Raw genomic sequence first — 16491 nt, 5'->3', positions numbered from 1 at the left:
TTATGTTTTTCTGTGCACAAACAGTGCAGTGTAGTGGAGAGACCTGGGGATACACCTTCTCTTGTCTGGGACATTAAAGACACTATACCCTTTGTGCCTGCAATTTTCATTGCTTTTTAATATCAGTTACTCTTTGTATTCAGCAAAAATCAATGCTAAGGACTTAATATAAATAATTTGTTATTAAAACTACAGGTTGGCAAAGAAATAAAGCTACTCTCCCTTTGCTGTATGTTACATGCCAAAATAGAAGAGGCAGCTTTCAGAGGGTGCCAAAAACAGTGACTCGGTCCTCGGGCAGATAGTGATAGCCAACAAAACTTCCTTCTCCTGCCATAATGCTCCTAACTCAGAGCAGCTGTATGTTTTTGTCCTGACAGACTGCAGAACATGGAGATAGATTTCTGTAAGGAAGGTTGTAATCTCCATACCCCATTGTTCTGCACTTACTTTATAAATATCTTCTTGCCTTTTAATGCAGGTTCTTTAAAAGCCCAATAGTTACCACAGCTTGATGTTTTAATTAAGGTTCTTACCCTTATAGACAGCTCCAGATTTTCTGCTCCCCACAGGGTCATGTCAGAATCATAAGCTCCAGTATTTTGGAAGTAATGTCGATCCATGGCCACCACTGCCCCAGCTACCACAGGACTCCTGTGTAGAAAGCAGTTTGAAAGTAAACACCTTGACCTTTGGAAAAGAAATTAATGCCAAGAGTGAAAATCCCACCATTTTCATAGAGATAGTGTTACAAAATGATTCGATACAGCTCCATTTAAGCTTGAATGAATTGATTATCTTACCAAAAGAAAGAACAACTGGAGTCTTATTCAAGGATATGCCTGGGGAGGGGAGTTAAGAGCTGAATTATCAAATGAGACTCAGAACAGTGGGAAATGTTGAATACATGTACATCCAAATAAGAGATAAACAGAACATGATTAAGATATCTCTTTTAATTCTTTATTACCCATTTTTGCTTTCCCTACAAACCTCCACACCTTTTCTGGTCAGGCTGTACACTACTTGTGTCAATGTGTGGAAAACATTCGTCATGTTGAAAGCATGACTGCAGTCTAGTTAGAAGGATTACTAAGGCCAAAACAGTGTAAACCAAAAACCTATCCCTTCAAAAATATTGACCAAGCATATGCAAGTAAGCACATCTCTCTCCTGTTAGCTGGAAGATGACCCAAAATGTACAGTTTTGCTGCTGAGCTGAGCAGAGGCATATTGTCTGAGGGACTGTTACCTGATAGGGCTGATGGGAGACTGTCGTACCTTCTCTTCATGCTCTGGCACTGGTTCCCAATGAAAATCTAGTTTCCAATCAAAACCACCTCGATGCAGGCCCACAGAGTGATAGTACTGAAAAGTCTTCCAGTCTATGACATCTATGACTGGGGAGACGACACTGTTTCTGAAAAAGACAATACCATTTATTTAGTGAACCAAAGCACGAATTAAGTTCAATACTCTATTAGTAAGCAGTAGTTCTCCTCTTTGACACTGTCAAGCACAAGCACTCCCTGAAATGCTGAGTGCCTTTATTTTCCCTGATAATAGAAGCTCAGATACTCAATGCATGGGAGTACTGAGTATGGAGTGAGGTATCTAAGGATCAATAATTTATCGATACCCTGTCCCTTGCATTGTCACTTAAAGCTATTCAGGATTTTGCTATGACTTAACTATCAAAATTCTTATAAAGCTATTTCACACAGAGACCCTGGTCTCTGATGTTACAGTCACTGCATGAATGCAAAGTTTATAGCCTTAAACACTTTACCATCCTTTGATTTTCCTGTAGATGTTCCACACACTTTACACACACTCTACACATAAACTGAAGTTTGTTACTTTACGTCAATGCGGAGTGCACTCATCCTTAGTTTGTTCTGGTTGTTTTGCAAAAACATCTATTACTGCGTTTATAAATCAGCTTCTGTTTGTGTTTTATCACAAGCTTAAAATGCTCTTGCAAATGCACTGTCACAGTGTGGAATCTACTTTTAAGAGCTAGAATAAAGCCATTATACTGTAAGTGGCATTCCTTCAACTCATTTCTAGCTTGAGTTAAATTTGGATTAGTCTGAGAAGAGGTATTAGATGTTTCCCCATGGCAAACAAGTCACAGTATTTTACAGTGTACTTGCACATCCTCTTGGATTTAAGTGGTAGGTCAGAGGAGTCTTCAGTGTTTCTTGTTTCCAGGTCAACGACATATCACACTGGGAAATTTTCAGAGTATAAAGGCAATGGTATTAGGGACTGCAGGAAAAAAATGTTGAATCATTATCTATTTCCTCTCTGTTATGCAAAAATGATAGCCTCTGGTTTCAGTGAAAGGGCTTGTCTATAGACAGAAGTTCCTCTGGAGAAAAACCAATAACATTTAAGATGGATTAAAGTACACTGGAAAAAAATACTCTTGTTCTACAGTAGGAATACCCATATAGGAAATTATTCTGGAGTAATTTCCCTAGAAAATATCTTCTGTTAATGAGAGAGAGAGACCGAGCAATGAAATGGTCAATTTTGGGGCAAAAAGTAGATGTTTTTATCTCCACTTTTAAAGATTTAAATGTTGGTCAGAAATCACATGACAGAAATTTGCTTAAAACACAATACTATCAATGAAGAAAGGACATCTCAGAAGTCTCCAGTGCAGTGAGGCATTTGTACTTTTCCACAGCAGAGACCAGAACCAACTGAGGACGAGGGTAGCTCTGGGTGATGTTAATGTAATCTTGACATATAATTTCTGCCTCTATAACCACTAATGTTTTTTCAGTATCAGAGTGGGAGGAAACTCCAAACTTTGTTTTATCACAGTTGACATACCCTGTAGAGAATTTTAGAAGCCCATGGAGAAACAGAAATAACTGATTATCAGTGAATTGTACAAAGACAAACTATGAAGGGGATTGCTTTAAAATGATTCAGTTATTCCTTTGTTTCCTAATAAGAAAAGAGTTTCCTACGATGAGCTGAAGGCAGGAAGATTTAAAACAGAAAAGTGATTATATTTCTCCATTCAGGTGTAAAACCATCCTTTGTAATATGCAGTAATAGGCACTCATAGAAACAAGCACTTGGTCACAAGAAGCATTGGTAGGCATGTACATTAAGGCAATGAGTTGCTGTCAACCCTCTGCAGGAATCAAAATGAAATGGAAGAAATTATACTAAAAGCAATAAAGCTGATATCCTCCTCTGATTATCTTACTAATATAGTTTTGCATCCAGGACAAGAGAAACTACCTAGTGCTCAAGCCAGCAGGAGCCTTTCTACTGAAAGCTTTACTTGCTAACAGCATGGAAAGGAAACTGCTTCTAACAGTTACTGAAAGGTAGTGTCCTGATGGACTCACAAAAACAGGTTATTTTTTGCTTTGATATGGTGCTACAAGTTAAATGGATTTTATATGACTAAACTTCAAAAATTAAAATTCACTGTAATAGTGATCTCCACAACCTACTGCATTCTCCCATTCTACCACTGTCTGGTTAGGAGTGCAGCTGCAGTTGTACACTTCCCACCTTGGCCTGGTGCTACTTGCTGAAACCCACACTATATCACTGCTGGTTTATCCACTCTCATCCAGGAAGGACTGAGAAACTAATGACCCCAGGGTACTTTATTTTACTATTTCAGAGCCAAGAGGGAAATACCAGGAGGGAGTATTTGAGTGGAAGCCAGAGGCAGTGTAGACTAAACCATTCAAAAGACCTTGACCATGAAGATTAGACCACATGGATTAAACTGATCCTGGATAGTTCAGACAGAGACAATGCAGATACTTAGATATGCTCAGATATATTCTGGATCAGATGATCCAAACATTTCAGACTATCCTACATTTTTATATTATTTCATCCCTTTAAAACCTGTCCTTTTTGGATCCACCTTGAATTTGTTGCCACTAACTCCAATGATGCTTCTGGCATCAGTGCAATTGCTCACAAGTACCACAGTAGTACTTCTTGTAGCTGGGCATTAATCCTTTAATGCTGTTCAAGAAAAATACCTGTAGTGATGTAACAGATTCTGATGTTTTGGAGACTGAGCAATTATCCAAAGTATGTAAAGTATGATGTGGAAAATTACAGTGCTTAAGACAGCTGAAAATAACTCACCAGATAGGTCACCTTCTACATTCTACCCTACTAATCGAGTAACTCCTTCAGAATGCCAAGATTAACATTTTTCAAGACTACTTTTGTAAGAGTAACTCTAGATCTTCACTTAGTATAAACTGGTGTTGCTCTGCTGAAACCAATAGAAATACACCTTCTTAAAACTAAAAATTGGGAGGATCTTTCTGATCTGAAATAGAGGAATCCAGAAATCTTATCTTGTGTGAAAACTGGTTCATATCTAATTTTAATCTTAATCAAGCAATGCTTTACCTATTTTTTGGCTGGTATTAATGCTTTTAAAAAAATAAGATATCTGTCCTCTGCATATTTAGTGATGGTTTGATATTTGTGTGGTTCTAAATGCAAATTTGCAGCAGAAGGTAATTGAAAGTTGGATGATATTCTTAGCTATTCTTCTTGTTTTTAACTGGGTAACTGGCAGACAGCAGCTTCTTGGCACTTTGAAATGAAACACAGGCAAACTACTGCTAATTTTACTCTGTGGAATCCAAGGAAAGGGAAAAACAGGAAATTCAAATACAACTAGCAGCAGGGCTTTGAACCATTTGACGAATTTGAGAATATTTCAAATGCTTGGAACACACATGAACTACAAAAGGTCAAAATTCCATGAAAAAGCAACCCAAACAAGAACTATTTCCTGGTTTGGGATTTCTTAATCAAATACAATTGGGAACAAAATGTGTTCCCATGACCCTTTACAGTCACCATGGACATTATGTTCTTTTCTATTTTTAGATTAAGTAATGTGAGGAGAGGAAGATTTAATTAACAAGTGTTTTGAAGTTTTAGATACACTTTCTTTGAAAGTGTTTTTTATTGACTTATATGTTCTTTGTATTTGGTGTTTCTGGGAAGGGAACAGATTTTAATCTGTTTAAATCCTGCCCTAAATAAGGAGGAACAAAAAAACCTCAAAACGAAGAGGAAAATAATGTACTTTCCTCAACCGGTTTCAGAGTGGATTACTCCCTGCAAAAATTAGATATCTAGGAAATCTAGGCAGTCCAAGTTCTCTGTCTCTGCACATAGTTTAAACTTCAGTGAGTAACTGAGGACCCAAGCTGGTTTCATAAAAACACTGCATTTTCACTGAAAACACCTTCCTGGCTAAATGAAGTCTTAGCAATGCAAAACATTTGAAACTAAATAAAGTTAATAAAAAGATAAAATACAATGATCAGGAATGGCAAAGCTATTAAAGGATTACTTAAATATTGCCTTACAGACCAACTCCAGACTAACTTAGGGCATATGAACAGTCTCCTTGAATGGATGGACTATTCATATGCTAAGCACTAAACAAATCTCTGCTAGGTAGAGTGCTAAAGGAACGCTTTATTAAAAAACTTGTATGTGGGGTAACAAAATTTATAGGGGCAACCAACACCTTTTTACATGATGCCATGAATTGTGCCTAAATCCTCATTGTGTTTGGCAGTAATATTTGCTTTGGTTTTAGATTCTGATGTTCAGTTTCTTTACCTCAACTTCTTTAAAATAGGTCACCTTCTGATCCTGATTAACTGTGAAAGATTGTAAAGAGACAGCATATCTTTCCATAACATACCATGGAAATGCAAAACATTTACTGAATTTGAAATGAGTGTTATTGACAAATGGAGGATATAAAAAGGATCAAGCCTTTCACTGCCCTTGGCCAGAATACAAAATAGCAGCTGTCTTCTGCAGTCTCCTGGAAAAGGCAAATCCTTCAAAAGATGACTGTAATAATGGCACAGCTGCATTGCTATGCCCCATACTACTCACCTGGAATTAGCCTGGAACACAAACAGTTGTCAAATTAAATGAACTGTGGGGCATATGATCTAGTTTTCTACTATTGCCCAGGTACCTATGGTATTTGTCCTTGAATAAACAAAATGTCAAGGAATGCTTTACAAAACGTTGAATCATTCTCTAGGCAATATACTAAGCTGATGCACAGCTTCCCAGTCAATTTGTTAGGTATGGTTCACAGACTACTGCCAGTCAGAGTGCCCATAAATGCATGTCCAAAGATTTTAGAAAGACTTAATACTTTGGGGGAAAAATAAATTTTATTGGGTTAGTGAATAAAACCATCATGAAGGAGATGAAATATCACCACTGAGAGCCAGTCAAATATCTGTCAAATATTTCCATACCTGTAAAACTGGAATAATTTTTCTTGTAGTTGTCCTATCTGTCATTATCACAGGTCAATAAAGACTGGGGGTAAATCTCTTGTTATGAGTATGTTCAACTCACAGTGAGATCTCAGCTTGGGCAAAGATCTCTCAGCATCATTCTAGGACAGGTCAAAATAATAGTCATAGGTCTACGAGTCTAGAAAATTAGGCTTAATGACAATTTTTAAAGTTAAAACCTCCATCCAGCTCCTTTAATCTCCTGAAAAGGTTTGAGCTTTGAAAAGTCTGCTTTTTTCCTTGCCTAACAACTCACTCACTCTGGGTGCTTCAGTAATTCCCCATCTTGTCTCTCTAGCAAAAGTGCATGAGTTACAGATTGACTGGAACATTAAGAGGAGGAAAGATGGATAATTCAGCAGTCACTGTAAGCTTCTTTTCACCGTACTTTCCTCATTTGGGTAGTCTCAGGGAGTGCACATGATTCAATTTAACAGCTCCTCAACTGCTAAACAAAGCCAAGTTGACTATGCTAATGCATTACATTTCCATGGTGATCTCCATGCAAGCATTGCAAGCAATTTACAAAAAATCATGAATTAACTTCCTTATCAGGTCAGTGTTATTATCACCATTCTTCAGCTGGAGAAAGAGGGACAGCAAAGGAAAATGATTGCCAGATGCCTTAGAGCTTGTCGTCCCTGTGCAATGGAGAATGTCACAGGTTCTCCACACCAGCAGTGACAAAGCTGCCGGGTCAGACACAGTGACTTAGCCGATACTATTATACATACTCTTCCACCTTTGCTTCATTAATCCAATTAGACATTAGCTAACTCAGTGTTAAATTCTGCTCTCCTGGAGCAGTGAATGATCACACAGGCTGTATAGAGGAAGAGAATTCCTTTTTTCACTACCTGATGACAGTGCTACAGAATCTCAGAATGATATTAGACTTGGTGGCTTTGCATTCCCTCAGCAGGGGTAGTGTTTGACAGTGAAATTTTGACACTTGTGGTGGGATCCTAACTTCTCTCTTGCAGTTGTAATTCTTCCTTCACTATTGCTCTCCTCTGAGACTTTTGTAACTCTTAATTTCAGCAATATACCCTTGGATAAGGGCTGGCCAACACACAGGAGTTTTGTATGAACATGAAAAATAGACTATAGTTCAAGGCAGAAGAGTAATGAAGTATATTCATAATAAACCATCTAATTAGTCAGCAAACAAAAAATAATCTGCTTTCCCAAGGATGAACCTTTTTGGACAGAATATTCCTGACATCCTATGGCAGCATTACTCTCGTTTTCAATATTCTTAATGTTTTCATTCAAATGATGTAATAATTTCTAAAAACTCACATTAATTCTCTTACAAACAAACATAATGATCCATAAAGCCTCTTGTTGCGGTGCCTGGGAATGGCCTTTGAAGGTCTTTAGTGTGACTCTTTAATGGTCTGGTAAGCGTTTTAAAGACCTTTTTTTTATTTTACCCCCTCTAGCAAGTAATTTTTTCCTAAGTGGCTTATGAGTAATGATGGACAAGTTAATGTACAAATTTTTCTTTCAGAAAAGTCCCTTTAATAAAGGATTTACTGATATGTAATTCTAGAAACACTTGCATTGGTTTAATATTTTTGAAGGACTTATGGACTGCATAGATGAGCTTAGTTGTACATTAGAGAGCAGGACCAAGCACCACCCTAAACATGAAAGACTCAGAATTATGAATCTCTTGATTTACTCGTCAATTTGGTGTTAGTGAAAGTACCTGCAATTAGCTGGAACTGTCTAGGCTGCCCAGGAAGTTTGGGGTTTTTCCATGGAAGGGAAATGGTACAGGTGATATTGGTATGTAACCAAATTGGCTCAGGAGGACAAAGAATTTTCTTGGCTTCATCACTGAGACAACTGAAAATTAAAACTAATGGAGTTGTGCAGTAGTTTCTCTGGTGGATGTTTGCCCATTTGCAAACAAGTTGAGACTGCAACCTTTTAAATTCAGACCACCAGAAAGCCTTCTTATAGCTTTAAGTGGATCCAAATGCTGGAATTTCATTGGGTGTGAAGTGAGGGTAATCAGCTGTGTGACCTACCCTGCTTCCCATATATCACAAGGCTGCATGTGGTGATTAAGGTAGAAAATAAAAGCAGTGCGACCAGAAGCAAGAAGGTGACCAAAGGAAGATAAAAGAGCTACCCAACACTTTCCAAGTACATTCCTTCCAGCAGAAATGAGCATACCCAGGGAACTCAGAGATCACAGGGGTATTTACCGGTTGCTGGCCAGCCTGGCGAGGAGGGGCTCCAGCCAGCCCTTCTGGCACTCGCAGTGTGAGTCCATGAAGATGAGCACATCGCCGGTTGCCCGGGCAGCTCCCAGCATGCGGCCTCGGATGACGCCAAGCCTCTTGTTGCTCCGGATGAGCTTCACACCATCCAGCTTAGAGATGTATTCACTCAGAGCTGACTTCAGGGGCCCTGTCAGAAACAGAACAGTCACTGAAGTGTTTTAGCTTTGATTCAAGCAGTTAAAGAAAAGCAACAGATAGTAGGAGATGCTACTTCTTGCAGGTAAAATGTTTTGGGGGTATTTGTTTTAAATGGCCAAATAGGCCACGTTCCAAATATTTCCTCAGTATAATGTGAAAAGGAAGTACAGACTAATGGATACTGAAATTCACTATGTGTGAAGCTGTTCGTGCAGGAAAATTAATAGCCTACTCTCCTATTTTCAGCAAAATGTGAATGCTCTCACCATCTCAAAAAACACACAGATCAGAGTGAGATACTACAGGTGTTTGGCTTTCCCGAGCACTCTGGATTACTTTAGCAATGTGGAGTTTTCCATTCTATGTTTCAGCCAAAATCCAAGTCTGGAAATTATGACAGATTTGGTCCAGTGGGAAAGCTAAGATTTGCACACTGAGATCTTATTGTAAAGTAAGGTAGTTCAGAGTGGTTGTAAATGATGGGGGGAAAGAGAAACATATTTCAAAGTTGAAAGGGTACACTGAATTCTAGGGGTGGATGAGTGAAATCTGGCAGCCAGGTCTGGGCTCTGCTTAACACTCTTCCTGAGGGTCCTCATTGCCTTTTACTCCTCACGCAATTCCCGGAGGGGGGCAGTTTCTTCCCTGAAGCTTTCGAAAAAAGAGCTCACATACAGAGAAATGGGGGCTACCTTGCTGGCTGAGATCATCAACCAGGATGATATCCTTGAGGAAGGCCTTTGGGGCTGTGTCCATAATGCTGTGCACAGTTCTCAGCAGAGTAGACCAAGCTTCATCATGGAAACAGATGATGACACTAGCTGTAGGCAGGCTGGAGTCATACTTCTGCTGTAAGCACCTGCATGGGATCAGATGAGGAAAACACTGGAAACACTGGTACAACTGGCTACTTTTTTCTCACAGCAAAGTTGTAAGGAACACAAACCTTTAGGGATGCTAAGCAGTTTAAGATCTCTACTCAGTTCTAAGAAAAGGAAGTATTAAGGTGTCCAAAACTGGAGTATAAAGTGAAAATATAGGAATGACATTATAAAAATTAAAATACAAAAAGCGGAAAGTTTTGCTGTGTTCTGGAATAGGTTTTTTTCTGCTTTGGCTGCTTCAAGAAACAGAGCTCAAACAGAAATGGTCCAGAGAGAAAAAAACCCAAAAAGACAATTAGAGCAGAGAGGGGGATAATGCAAAACAGTCAGCCTCTGCCAATTTCCACATTTTCTCAAGTAAGAGAGAAAAGAGCAAACTGAAATGCAGTACCTTTAAAACTAGCAAATAAAATAACTCATCTGATCAACAGAGCAGTATACCTGTGGACTACCTGATCAAGATCCCAGTGAATGAACCCAAAATCTCAGTCCTCTCTCTACAGGAAAGAAATGGACCATGAATACAAATACAGACATGTTTAAGAAAGTAAATGTATTTTTACTATAACTTTTGTAAAGGTTGGTTTTTCCAATGAAAATGAGTCACTGATGAGTGAGGCTGTCAACTGAGCAGATTCTCTCTATACCATTTTCTGCTATTACTTTATACCTCCAGGCCCTTACGCAACCTACCACAAGACACCTGGCTGCATGGGTCAGTGTATGGCATTCCTAGAGGTGCTCCAGAGTGCAGCTGGAGCCCATGGATCCTCAGTTTGCCAGAGGGCTAAGAGTTCACCCATGACATTGAAACAACCTCCATAAAAATTACTATGAATTAGATGCTGCTTTGACAACTCAAGCATTTAAAAATTAAAAACACTTCCTATTCATCCTCACTGAAACTGCAGATGAAAACCATAAACCCTCATCAAACAGTGGCTGTTTCATAAATGTAAGCAAAGGATCTACAAATTGTGTTCATGACAGAAAGTGTTTTCTTTTGTACCAGTCCGAGTTCAGAGAGACACAGGACATGCTATCCTGGCATGAGGATGCACATTTTGAAGAAAATGCCTTCAAATATCCATTGTAGAAAGGCAAAGACTGTGTCTATATATCTGCTCTGCTTACATTAGATCTGCTTTGCTTACAACAGAGAACATATTTTAAAATATTTTCATTTCCTGAGTAACAATCATTCAGTGCCCTCACTCATTTAATCTCCTGCAGCAAGAATTTCTTCAGGTGTTTACAGAATTGGATGAATGTGGCCCGTTGTTATTTCACCAGTTTTGTATTGCCAAGCAAATCACTACACAGGTTTCACAGTGGTTGTTAAACTATTAGCTACTCAGCAAAAGCTTGTATAAGGGATATAATTTTAATATTGCTATGTTTCTTAGCATTTTCCATTAATGGACTGATGTCCTATACTGCTAGACACTATCCAGACACAAAGCTGCTAATCATTTGAGAGAATCCATAGACTGAATGACTTAATTACAAATGCACATAAATGGTTATTGTAGATACATTTCTGGGAATATAAATCTAAAATGAGCACAATTGTAATAATTTGTTAAAGTTTTTAATAGCTCACATTAAATTTTTTTTGTATAGACAGGTAAATTTTCATGATGATATTTACACTGTAATAAATCTATTTTGTCTTTGTTTTGCTAATTTTCTTTAATCAATAATGTTGTTTCCTCACTATTTCATATGGGATATTTATTTTTATTTTCAGCAGGATGGAGAAAAGAATATTCTTGTGACTCAGCAGTGAATATTTTCAAGCAGAAGAATCTAAAGGTTATTAAGAAAAGTGAAGATCTGATGCTGCCCTTCTACTATCAAGCAGCTTCTAACCAGAAACTCTACAGATATTAGCATCTATATTTTGCACCATGATATTACAATGCCTTTTTGCTAGTACTGTGGCTATAGCAAGAAAATAAGGCTGTTGTGAAATCTTAATTGGAAAAGAATTGAAAATAACTGTACTTGAATATATAACCTTGGTGGCAAGTGCTTAGTTGCCATGGAGATTGGCAAAGACTTGCAATATAGATATCTAAGCTCCAGAAAAATGCAAAAAGGTACTGGTATACAGAAATACCTCCCCTGTAATTTGGAGCAGTTTCATAGACTGTCCATCAAAAATTGGCATTTCAAAAAATCAGGACTATGACTGATATGAGACATAGTAATTTAATCTAATTTGTGAAAAACAAGGAATTGTCACATGCAGCAATGAACAGAGAGCAATTCTGAAATGGCAAAGGCATAGACTCCCACTCACCTTCAGGAAAATTTCTCATTGAGATTCAGCTCCCAACAGCACTCCAGTGGGAGCTATACTTTTGTAATGAAACTTAAAACCTTTGTAGGTACCTCGTGAGTTTCTGTTGCCTGGATACGTATGACACTCAAGCCCCAAAGACTTTTGGGGGGGGCAGAACCCCCATCATAAAAGTCACAACGGCAGGCTTGTTTCAGATGTCCTAGGAGGGCGTCAATTGCAGCTGGACCAACTGATAGCAGCAAAAAGTATGAAGGGATGAAGGTACCTCAGAGCCTTTTCGGGTGTGAAGAATTTGCCATCCAATTTCAAGTGAAATGAGAGAGACAGTCCATGGAGCTAACTCACTGAAACATCTCTAACTGTTTGGCTTTGCTGTAACTAAATAATAACTGACATTATTATGAACAACACTATTCAACAGAACAGAGACATAGACAATCTGATTCTGGTTCACTCTCGTTTTATACTACTGTAAAACTGGACTGACATAGTTGTAAGCCTGGCCCCCAGACTAAACTATGCCAAAAAAATACCATTGTGGTTTGTGTGCTGTGCCGTAAAGGACAGGACTGGCTTAGAGATATACCTCTGCTGCAGGTTTATGGTCTGGATTCAGATCAGCCTCAGATGCTGAGATCTGAGGTTTCAGTCTGGGCTCTGTAAGCTGTGGTGTTGAGAGGTTGTAACTAGTCAGACAGCAAAATCCATCCAAGAGCTCTGAGACCATGGCTTAAATCTCACCACGATTAGTATTACCTAACCCTATCTCTTGTTAGATGGCCCTTCAGCTGCCAAAGTAAAACTGTTTTTTTGGCTCACATCGCAGGCAGTAAACCAGGGTCGTCATTCCTCCTTTGAACATTACATAGTTCAAAAGAGTTTCCAGTGAAGCACGCCAAAAAATAACAGAAATAGTATCAGTGTCTCATTATTTAATGGAATTATCCAAATTAACACTGAACCTAATAGAAAACACTGCTTCATTTCTCTTTCTTTGAGACTGTACCCTTAAATTCGAGTGGCCAGATGTTTTTAAACATGTGAAAATGAACACTAGAAAGCAAAATTATTCTGTATCTTACTTCAAATGTTTTCTGTTGCATCTTTCCATTGTGTCCTGGAAGAAAGCTACAACAGCTTTCATTTCAGAAGACCAGAAATAAAGACACCCATCCATGTGCTTTCCCTCTCCCTTGGGCAGGGAAGCATATCACAGAATCAATTAGGTTGGAAAGGACCTCTGAGATCATCAAGTCCAAGCTTTGACTGATCACCACCTTGTCAATGAGACCATGGCACTAAATGCCATGTCCAGTTTGTCCTTAAACACCTCCAGGGACAGTGACTCCACCACCTCCCTGGGCAGTTAATTCTAATGTCTAATCACCCTTTCTGTGATGAAATTTCTGCTAATGTTGAAACTAAACTTCCCCTGGGCAGCTTGATCATAGATACCCTTCAGATCCTTTTTAAGAACTGTGATGAGCTGCCCCTCCTGGACTGGTGGGACAACTGACTCTTGAGTCTCCAGGCTTCAAATGTAACACATGGGACTTCAAACGCAGCACTTGTTCCCAGTGGCCTTACAAGCCACTTATGGTGGTGCTGGCAGCTCTGGCCAGACACACTGATCTCCACCCTCCCCCTTCACAGGAGTTTCCTTTCAATATTTGTCACAGAATCACAGAATATTCTGATTTGGAAGGGACTCACATGGATCACTGAGTCCAGCTCCTGGCCCTGCACAGAACCATCCCCAAGAATCACACCATGTGCCTGACAGTGTTGTCCAAATGCTTCTTGAACTCTGTCAGGATTGGTGCCGTGACCACTTCTCTAGGGAGCCTGTTTCAGTGCTCAACCACTCTCTGGGTGAAGAGTCTTTTTTGTAATATCCAACATAATCCTCCTCTGACACAACTTCAGACCATTCCCTCGGGTCTTGTCACTGGTCACCACAAAGAAGAAACCAGTGTCTGCCCCTTCTCTTCCCCTTACAAGGAAGTTGTAACTGCAATGAGATGTCCCCTCAGTTTCTTCTCCAAGCTGAACAGACCAGATGACCTCAGCTGCTTCTCTTATGGCTTCTGCCCGAGGTCCTTCACCATCTTTGTTGCCTTCCTTTGCATGCTTTCTAAGAGCTTTATATCTTTTTTATATTGCAGTGCACAAAACTGCACACAATATTCAAAGTGACCACACCAACTCAGAGTCGGGTCCACTTTTGTAAGTGACTATTAGGTCACTTTTATTCTAAAAGAGCGAACGGCAGCCCCAATTCCTAACTCCTTCATCACTTTGTAAGCCCTTAGCCCATCGCAGCCCTGGGGCCTGGCCCAGGAGGACAGCCGCGTTTCCCGCTTGACAGCCTGGCGCGGATCCCCTTCCCGGCTGGAGCATCCCGCGGGGTCCCGCAGCATCCCGCGGGCCCGCAGCATCCCGTGGGGTTCCGCAGCATCCCGCGGTCCCGCAGCATCCCGTGGGGTCCCGCAACATCCCGTGGGGTTCCGCAGCATCCCGTGGGGTCCCGCAACATCCCGTGGGGTCCCGCAGCATCCCGTGGGGTCCCGCAACATCTCGTGGGCCCGCAGCATCCCGCGGGCCCGCAGCGCTGCTGCCGCGGCGGAGGGGCCGGCAGAGGACGCTGCCGGCCGCTGGTGCTCAGGGCGGGACCCCCGCGGGCTGTGCCGTGCCGAGCCGTGCCGGGCTGGGCTGGGCTGGGCTGCCTCTCCTGGCATCCGCTCCGCACCCCCCCTCCGCCTTTGCCGGTTCCCAAGAGCTCGAACCTCCTCCGGAGGGAGGCTGGGAGCGTCCCTGGCTCTGAGGGACGGGCTGTGTTCCCCACGCAGCGCGGGGAAAAGCGCTCGCCCGATCCGGAGCGAGGAGTTTGATAGGAAAGACGCGGGGTTTGGAGGAGGAGAGATGCGGGATCCGGAAGAGGAGAGGTGCGGGGTTTGGAGGAGGAGAGATACGGGGTCTGGAGCAGGAGAGGTGCGGGGTTTGGAGGAGGAGAGGTGCGTGATCCGGAGGAGGAGAATTGCAGGGTCCGGAGGAGGAGAGGTGCGGTGTTTGAAGCAGGAGACGTGCGGGTTTGGAGCAGGAAAGGCCCGGGGGTCGCGGCGGCGGGGAAGGAGACGGGTTTTCCCCCAGCAGGGTATTACTTACAAGGGGTGTCGTACCTCGGGCAGGTCCCTGCGCAGCGCGATCCGCTCGCTGACCGCCTCGTTGAAGCCGTGAGTTTCCAGGCCGAGCGGCCGCTCCCCCGGGGCAGCCCCGTCCCCGGCCTGCAGGGGAAGGGACAGCGGCAAGGACTCGGGGGCCCCCTCCGCCTTCCCCTCCGGCCGCCTGCTCTGCTGCCCCACCACGCGATACCCCTTCCTGGCCTTGCTGAGACTCCTTTTGCCGGTGGGGGACACGACGGCCACGATCAGCTCGTCCTCCCGCAGGGAGATGAAAGGCGATAGACCATCCAAAGGGTAGTACTGCTGGCTCTCCTCCTGGGTCTCCAGCATCTCTTGGGTCTCAGCAGAGTCCATCTGATACCCTTCCCGGGGGCTGAACTCCACAGGCTGGAAAGTCCCTTCCTTGCTCTGGTTGCTGGGTGGTGGGTTCAGCGTTGTAACCATCAGTAGCAAAAACCCCAGCATTAGAAACAACAAGAGAAACTGCAGTTTACGTGATCCATATCTGCACTTCTTCCTCAAGAACATACTGTTGGTGACAAAGCAATACAGATGGTCATGTTAAATACCACTTTGATCTTCCTCAGATTCCAGTCCTCGGGTTGCACAAAAGCCCTGGTTTTCACTATCTGCCAAGAGGATTTTTTTTCTTCCCTCACATTTCACTGATGCAGTTTCATGCTTTCCTCTCTATTTACAGAAAAAATACAACATTCCTATTAATATTTTACTTACTGTAGTAAAACGTAGCATGGATCCAGTGAAATAAAATAGATCCTTTATTATACAGAGTCCCAGCCCAGTTAGGAAAGCACATGTTTTGCTGATTAAAAGAGTAACTAAAGCTTTGATTTTTTTTTCCTTTAAAAATTCTAAGTCAAAAGGAATCCTGTTTCCTATAGTTTCCTTCCAGAGTAGATCCTGCTTCTTCAAAGTTTCCAATTGCTGTCTGGATTGAAGCGATGTATCTCTGAAAGCAGGTCTGACAGCTCTTCCCCGTTCAGAGGCTTCAACTTAACTGTGATCAACAGATGAGAACTAGTCAGTCCCTGACTTTCTTTCACACATAACTACGGCACTCAGTCAGGAAGCACTTTGCCAGACATAATACAGAGCAATGTGTGCGTCTTTCTCTTGGTCCTAATGCCCTCACTGTGCTTGTCCTATCAAATCAAAACTTTGTGAAAGCTGTAAGAGGTGAAACACAAGAAGCAAAACTTTGTATTAGAAGAGAAATCAAGGCACAGCGTGGATTGCTGTACTTCTGAGTAGCTGTATTAAACTGAGAATGCTTGGAGCAAGAAACAAGCATTTTATAAACTGAATAAA

General features: G+C 41.4%; 1 protein-coding gene across 2 annotated transcripts in view; it reads right to left on the bottom strand.

The window, feature by feature from the left end:
* GALNT15 (polypeptide N-acetylgalactosaminyltransferase 15) overlaps positions 1 to 16279 on the bottom strand; it is a 41215-nt gene extending 24936 nt beyond the window's left edge. Inside the window, exons 1-5 of one of the 2 annotated variants that reach the window (XM_071561034.1) lie at positions 15146 to 16279; positions 9481 to 9647; positions 8573 to 8777; positions 1253 to 1420; positions 537 to 654 (exon numbers count right to left, since the gene is read on the bottom strand). In XM_071561034.1, coding sequence (XP_071417135.1) covers positions 537 to 654; positions 1253 to 1420; positions 8573 to 8777; positions 9481 to 9647; positions 15146 to 15690 — 1203 coding nt within the window. In that variant the 5' untranslated portion in view covers positions 15691 to 16279. The remainder of the gene's footprint in view (positions 1 to 536; positions 655 to 1252; positions 1421 to 8572; positions 8778 to 9480; positions 9648 to 15145) is intronic. The other variant, XM_071561033.1, reaches the window with a different exon arrangement.
* Between the last annotated feature and the right edge of the window lie 212 nt (positions 16280 to 16491).

This window comes from Pithys albifrons, chromosome 7, assembly GCF_047495875.1.
Source record: "Pithys albifrons albifrons isolate INPA30051 chromosome 7, PitAlb_v1, whole genome shotgun sequence".
Classification (NCBI taxonomy): domain Eukaryota; kingdom Metazoa; phylum Chordata; class Aves; order Passeriformes; family Thamnophilidae; genus Pithys; species Pithys albifrons.
The sequence above is the reverse complement of the archived record's forward strand: the minus strand, read 5'-3'. Positions and strand labels throughout refer to the sequence as shown.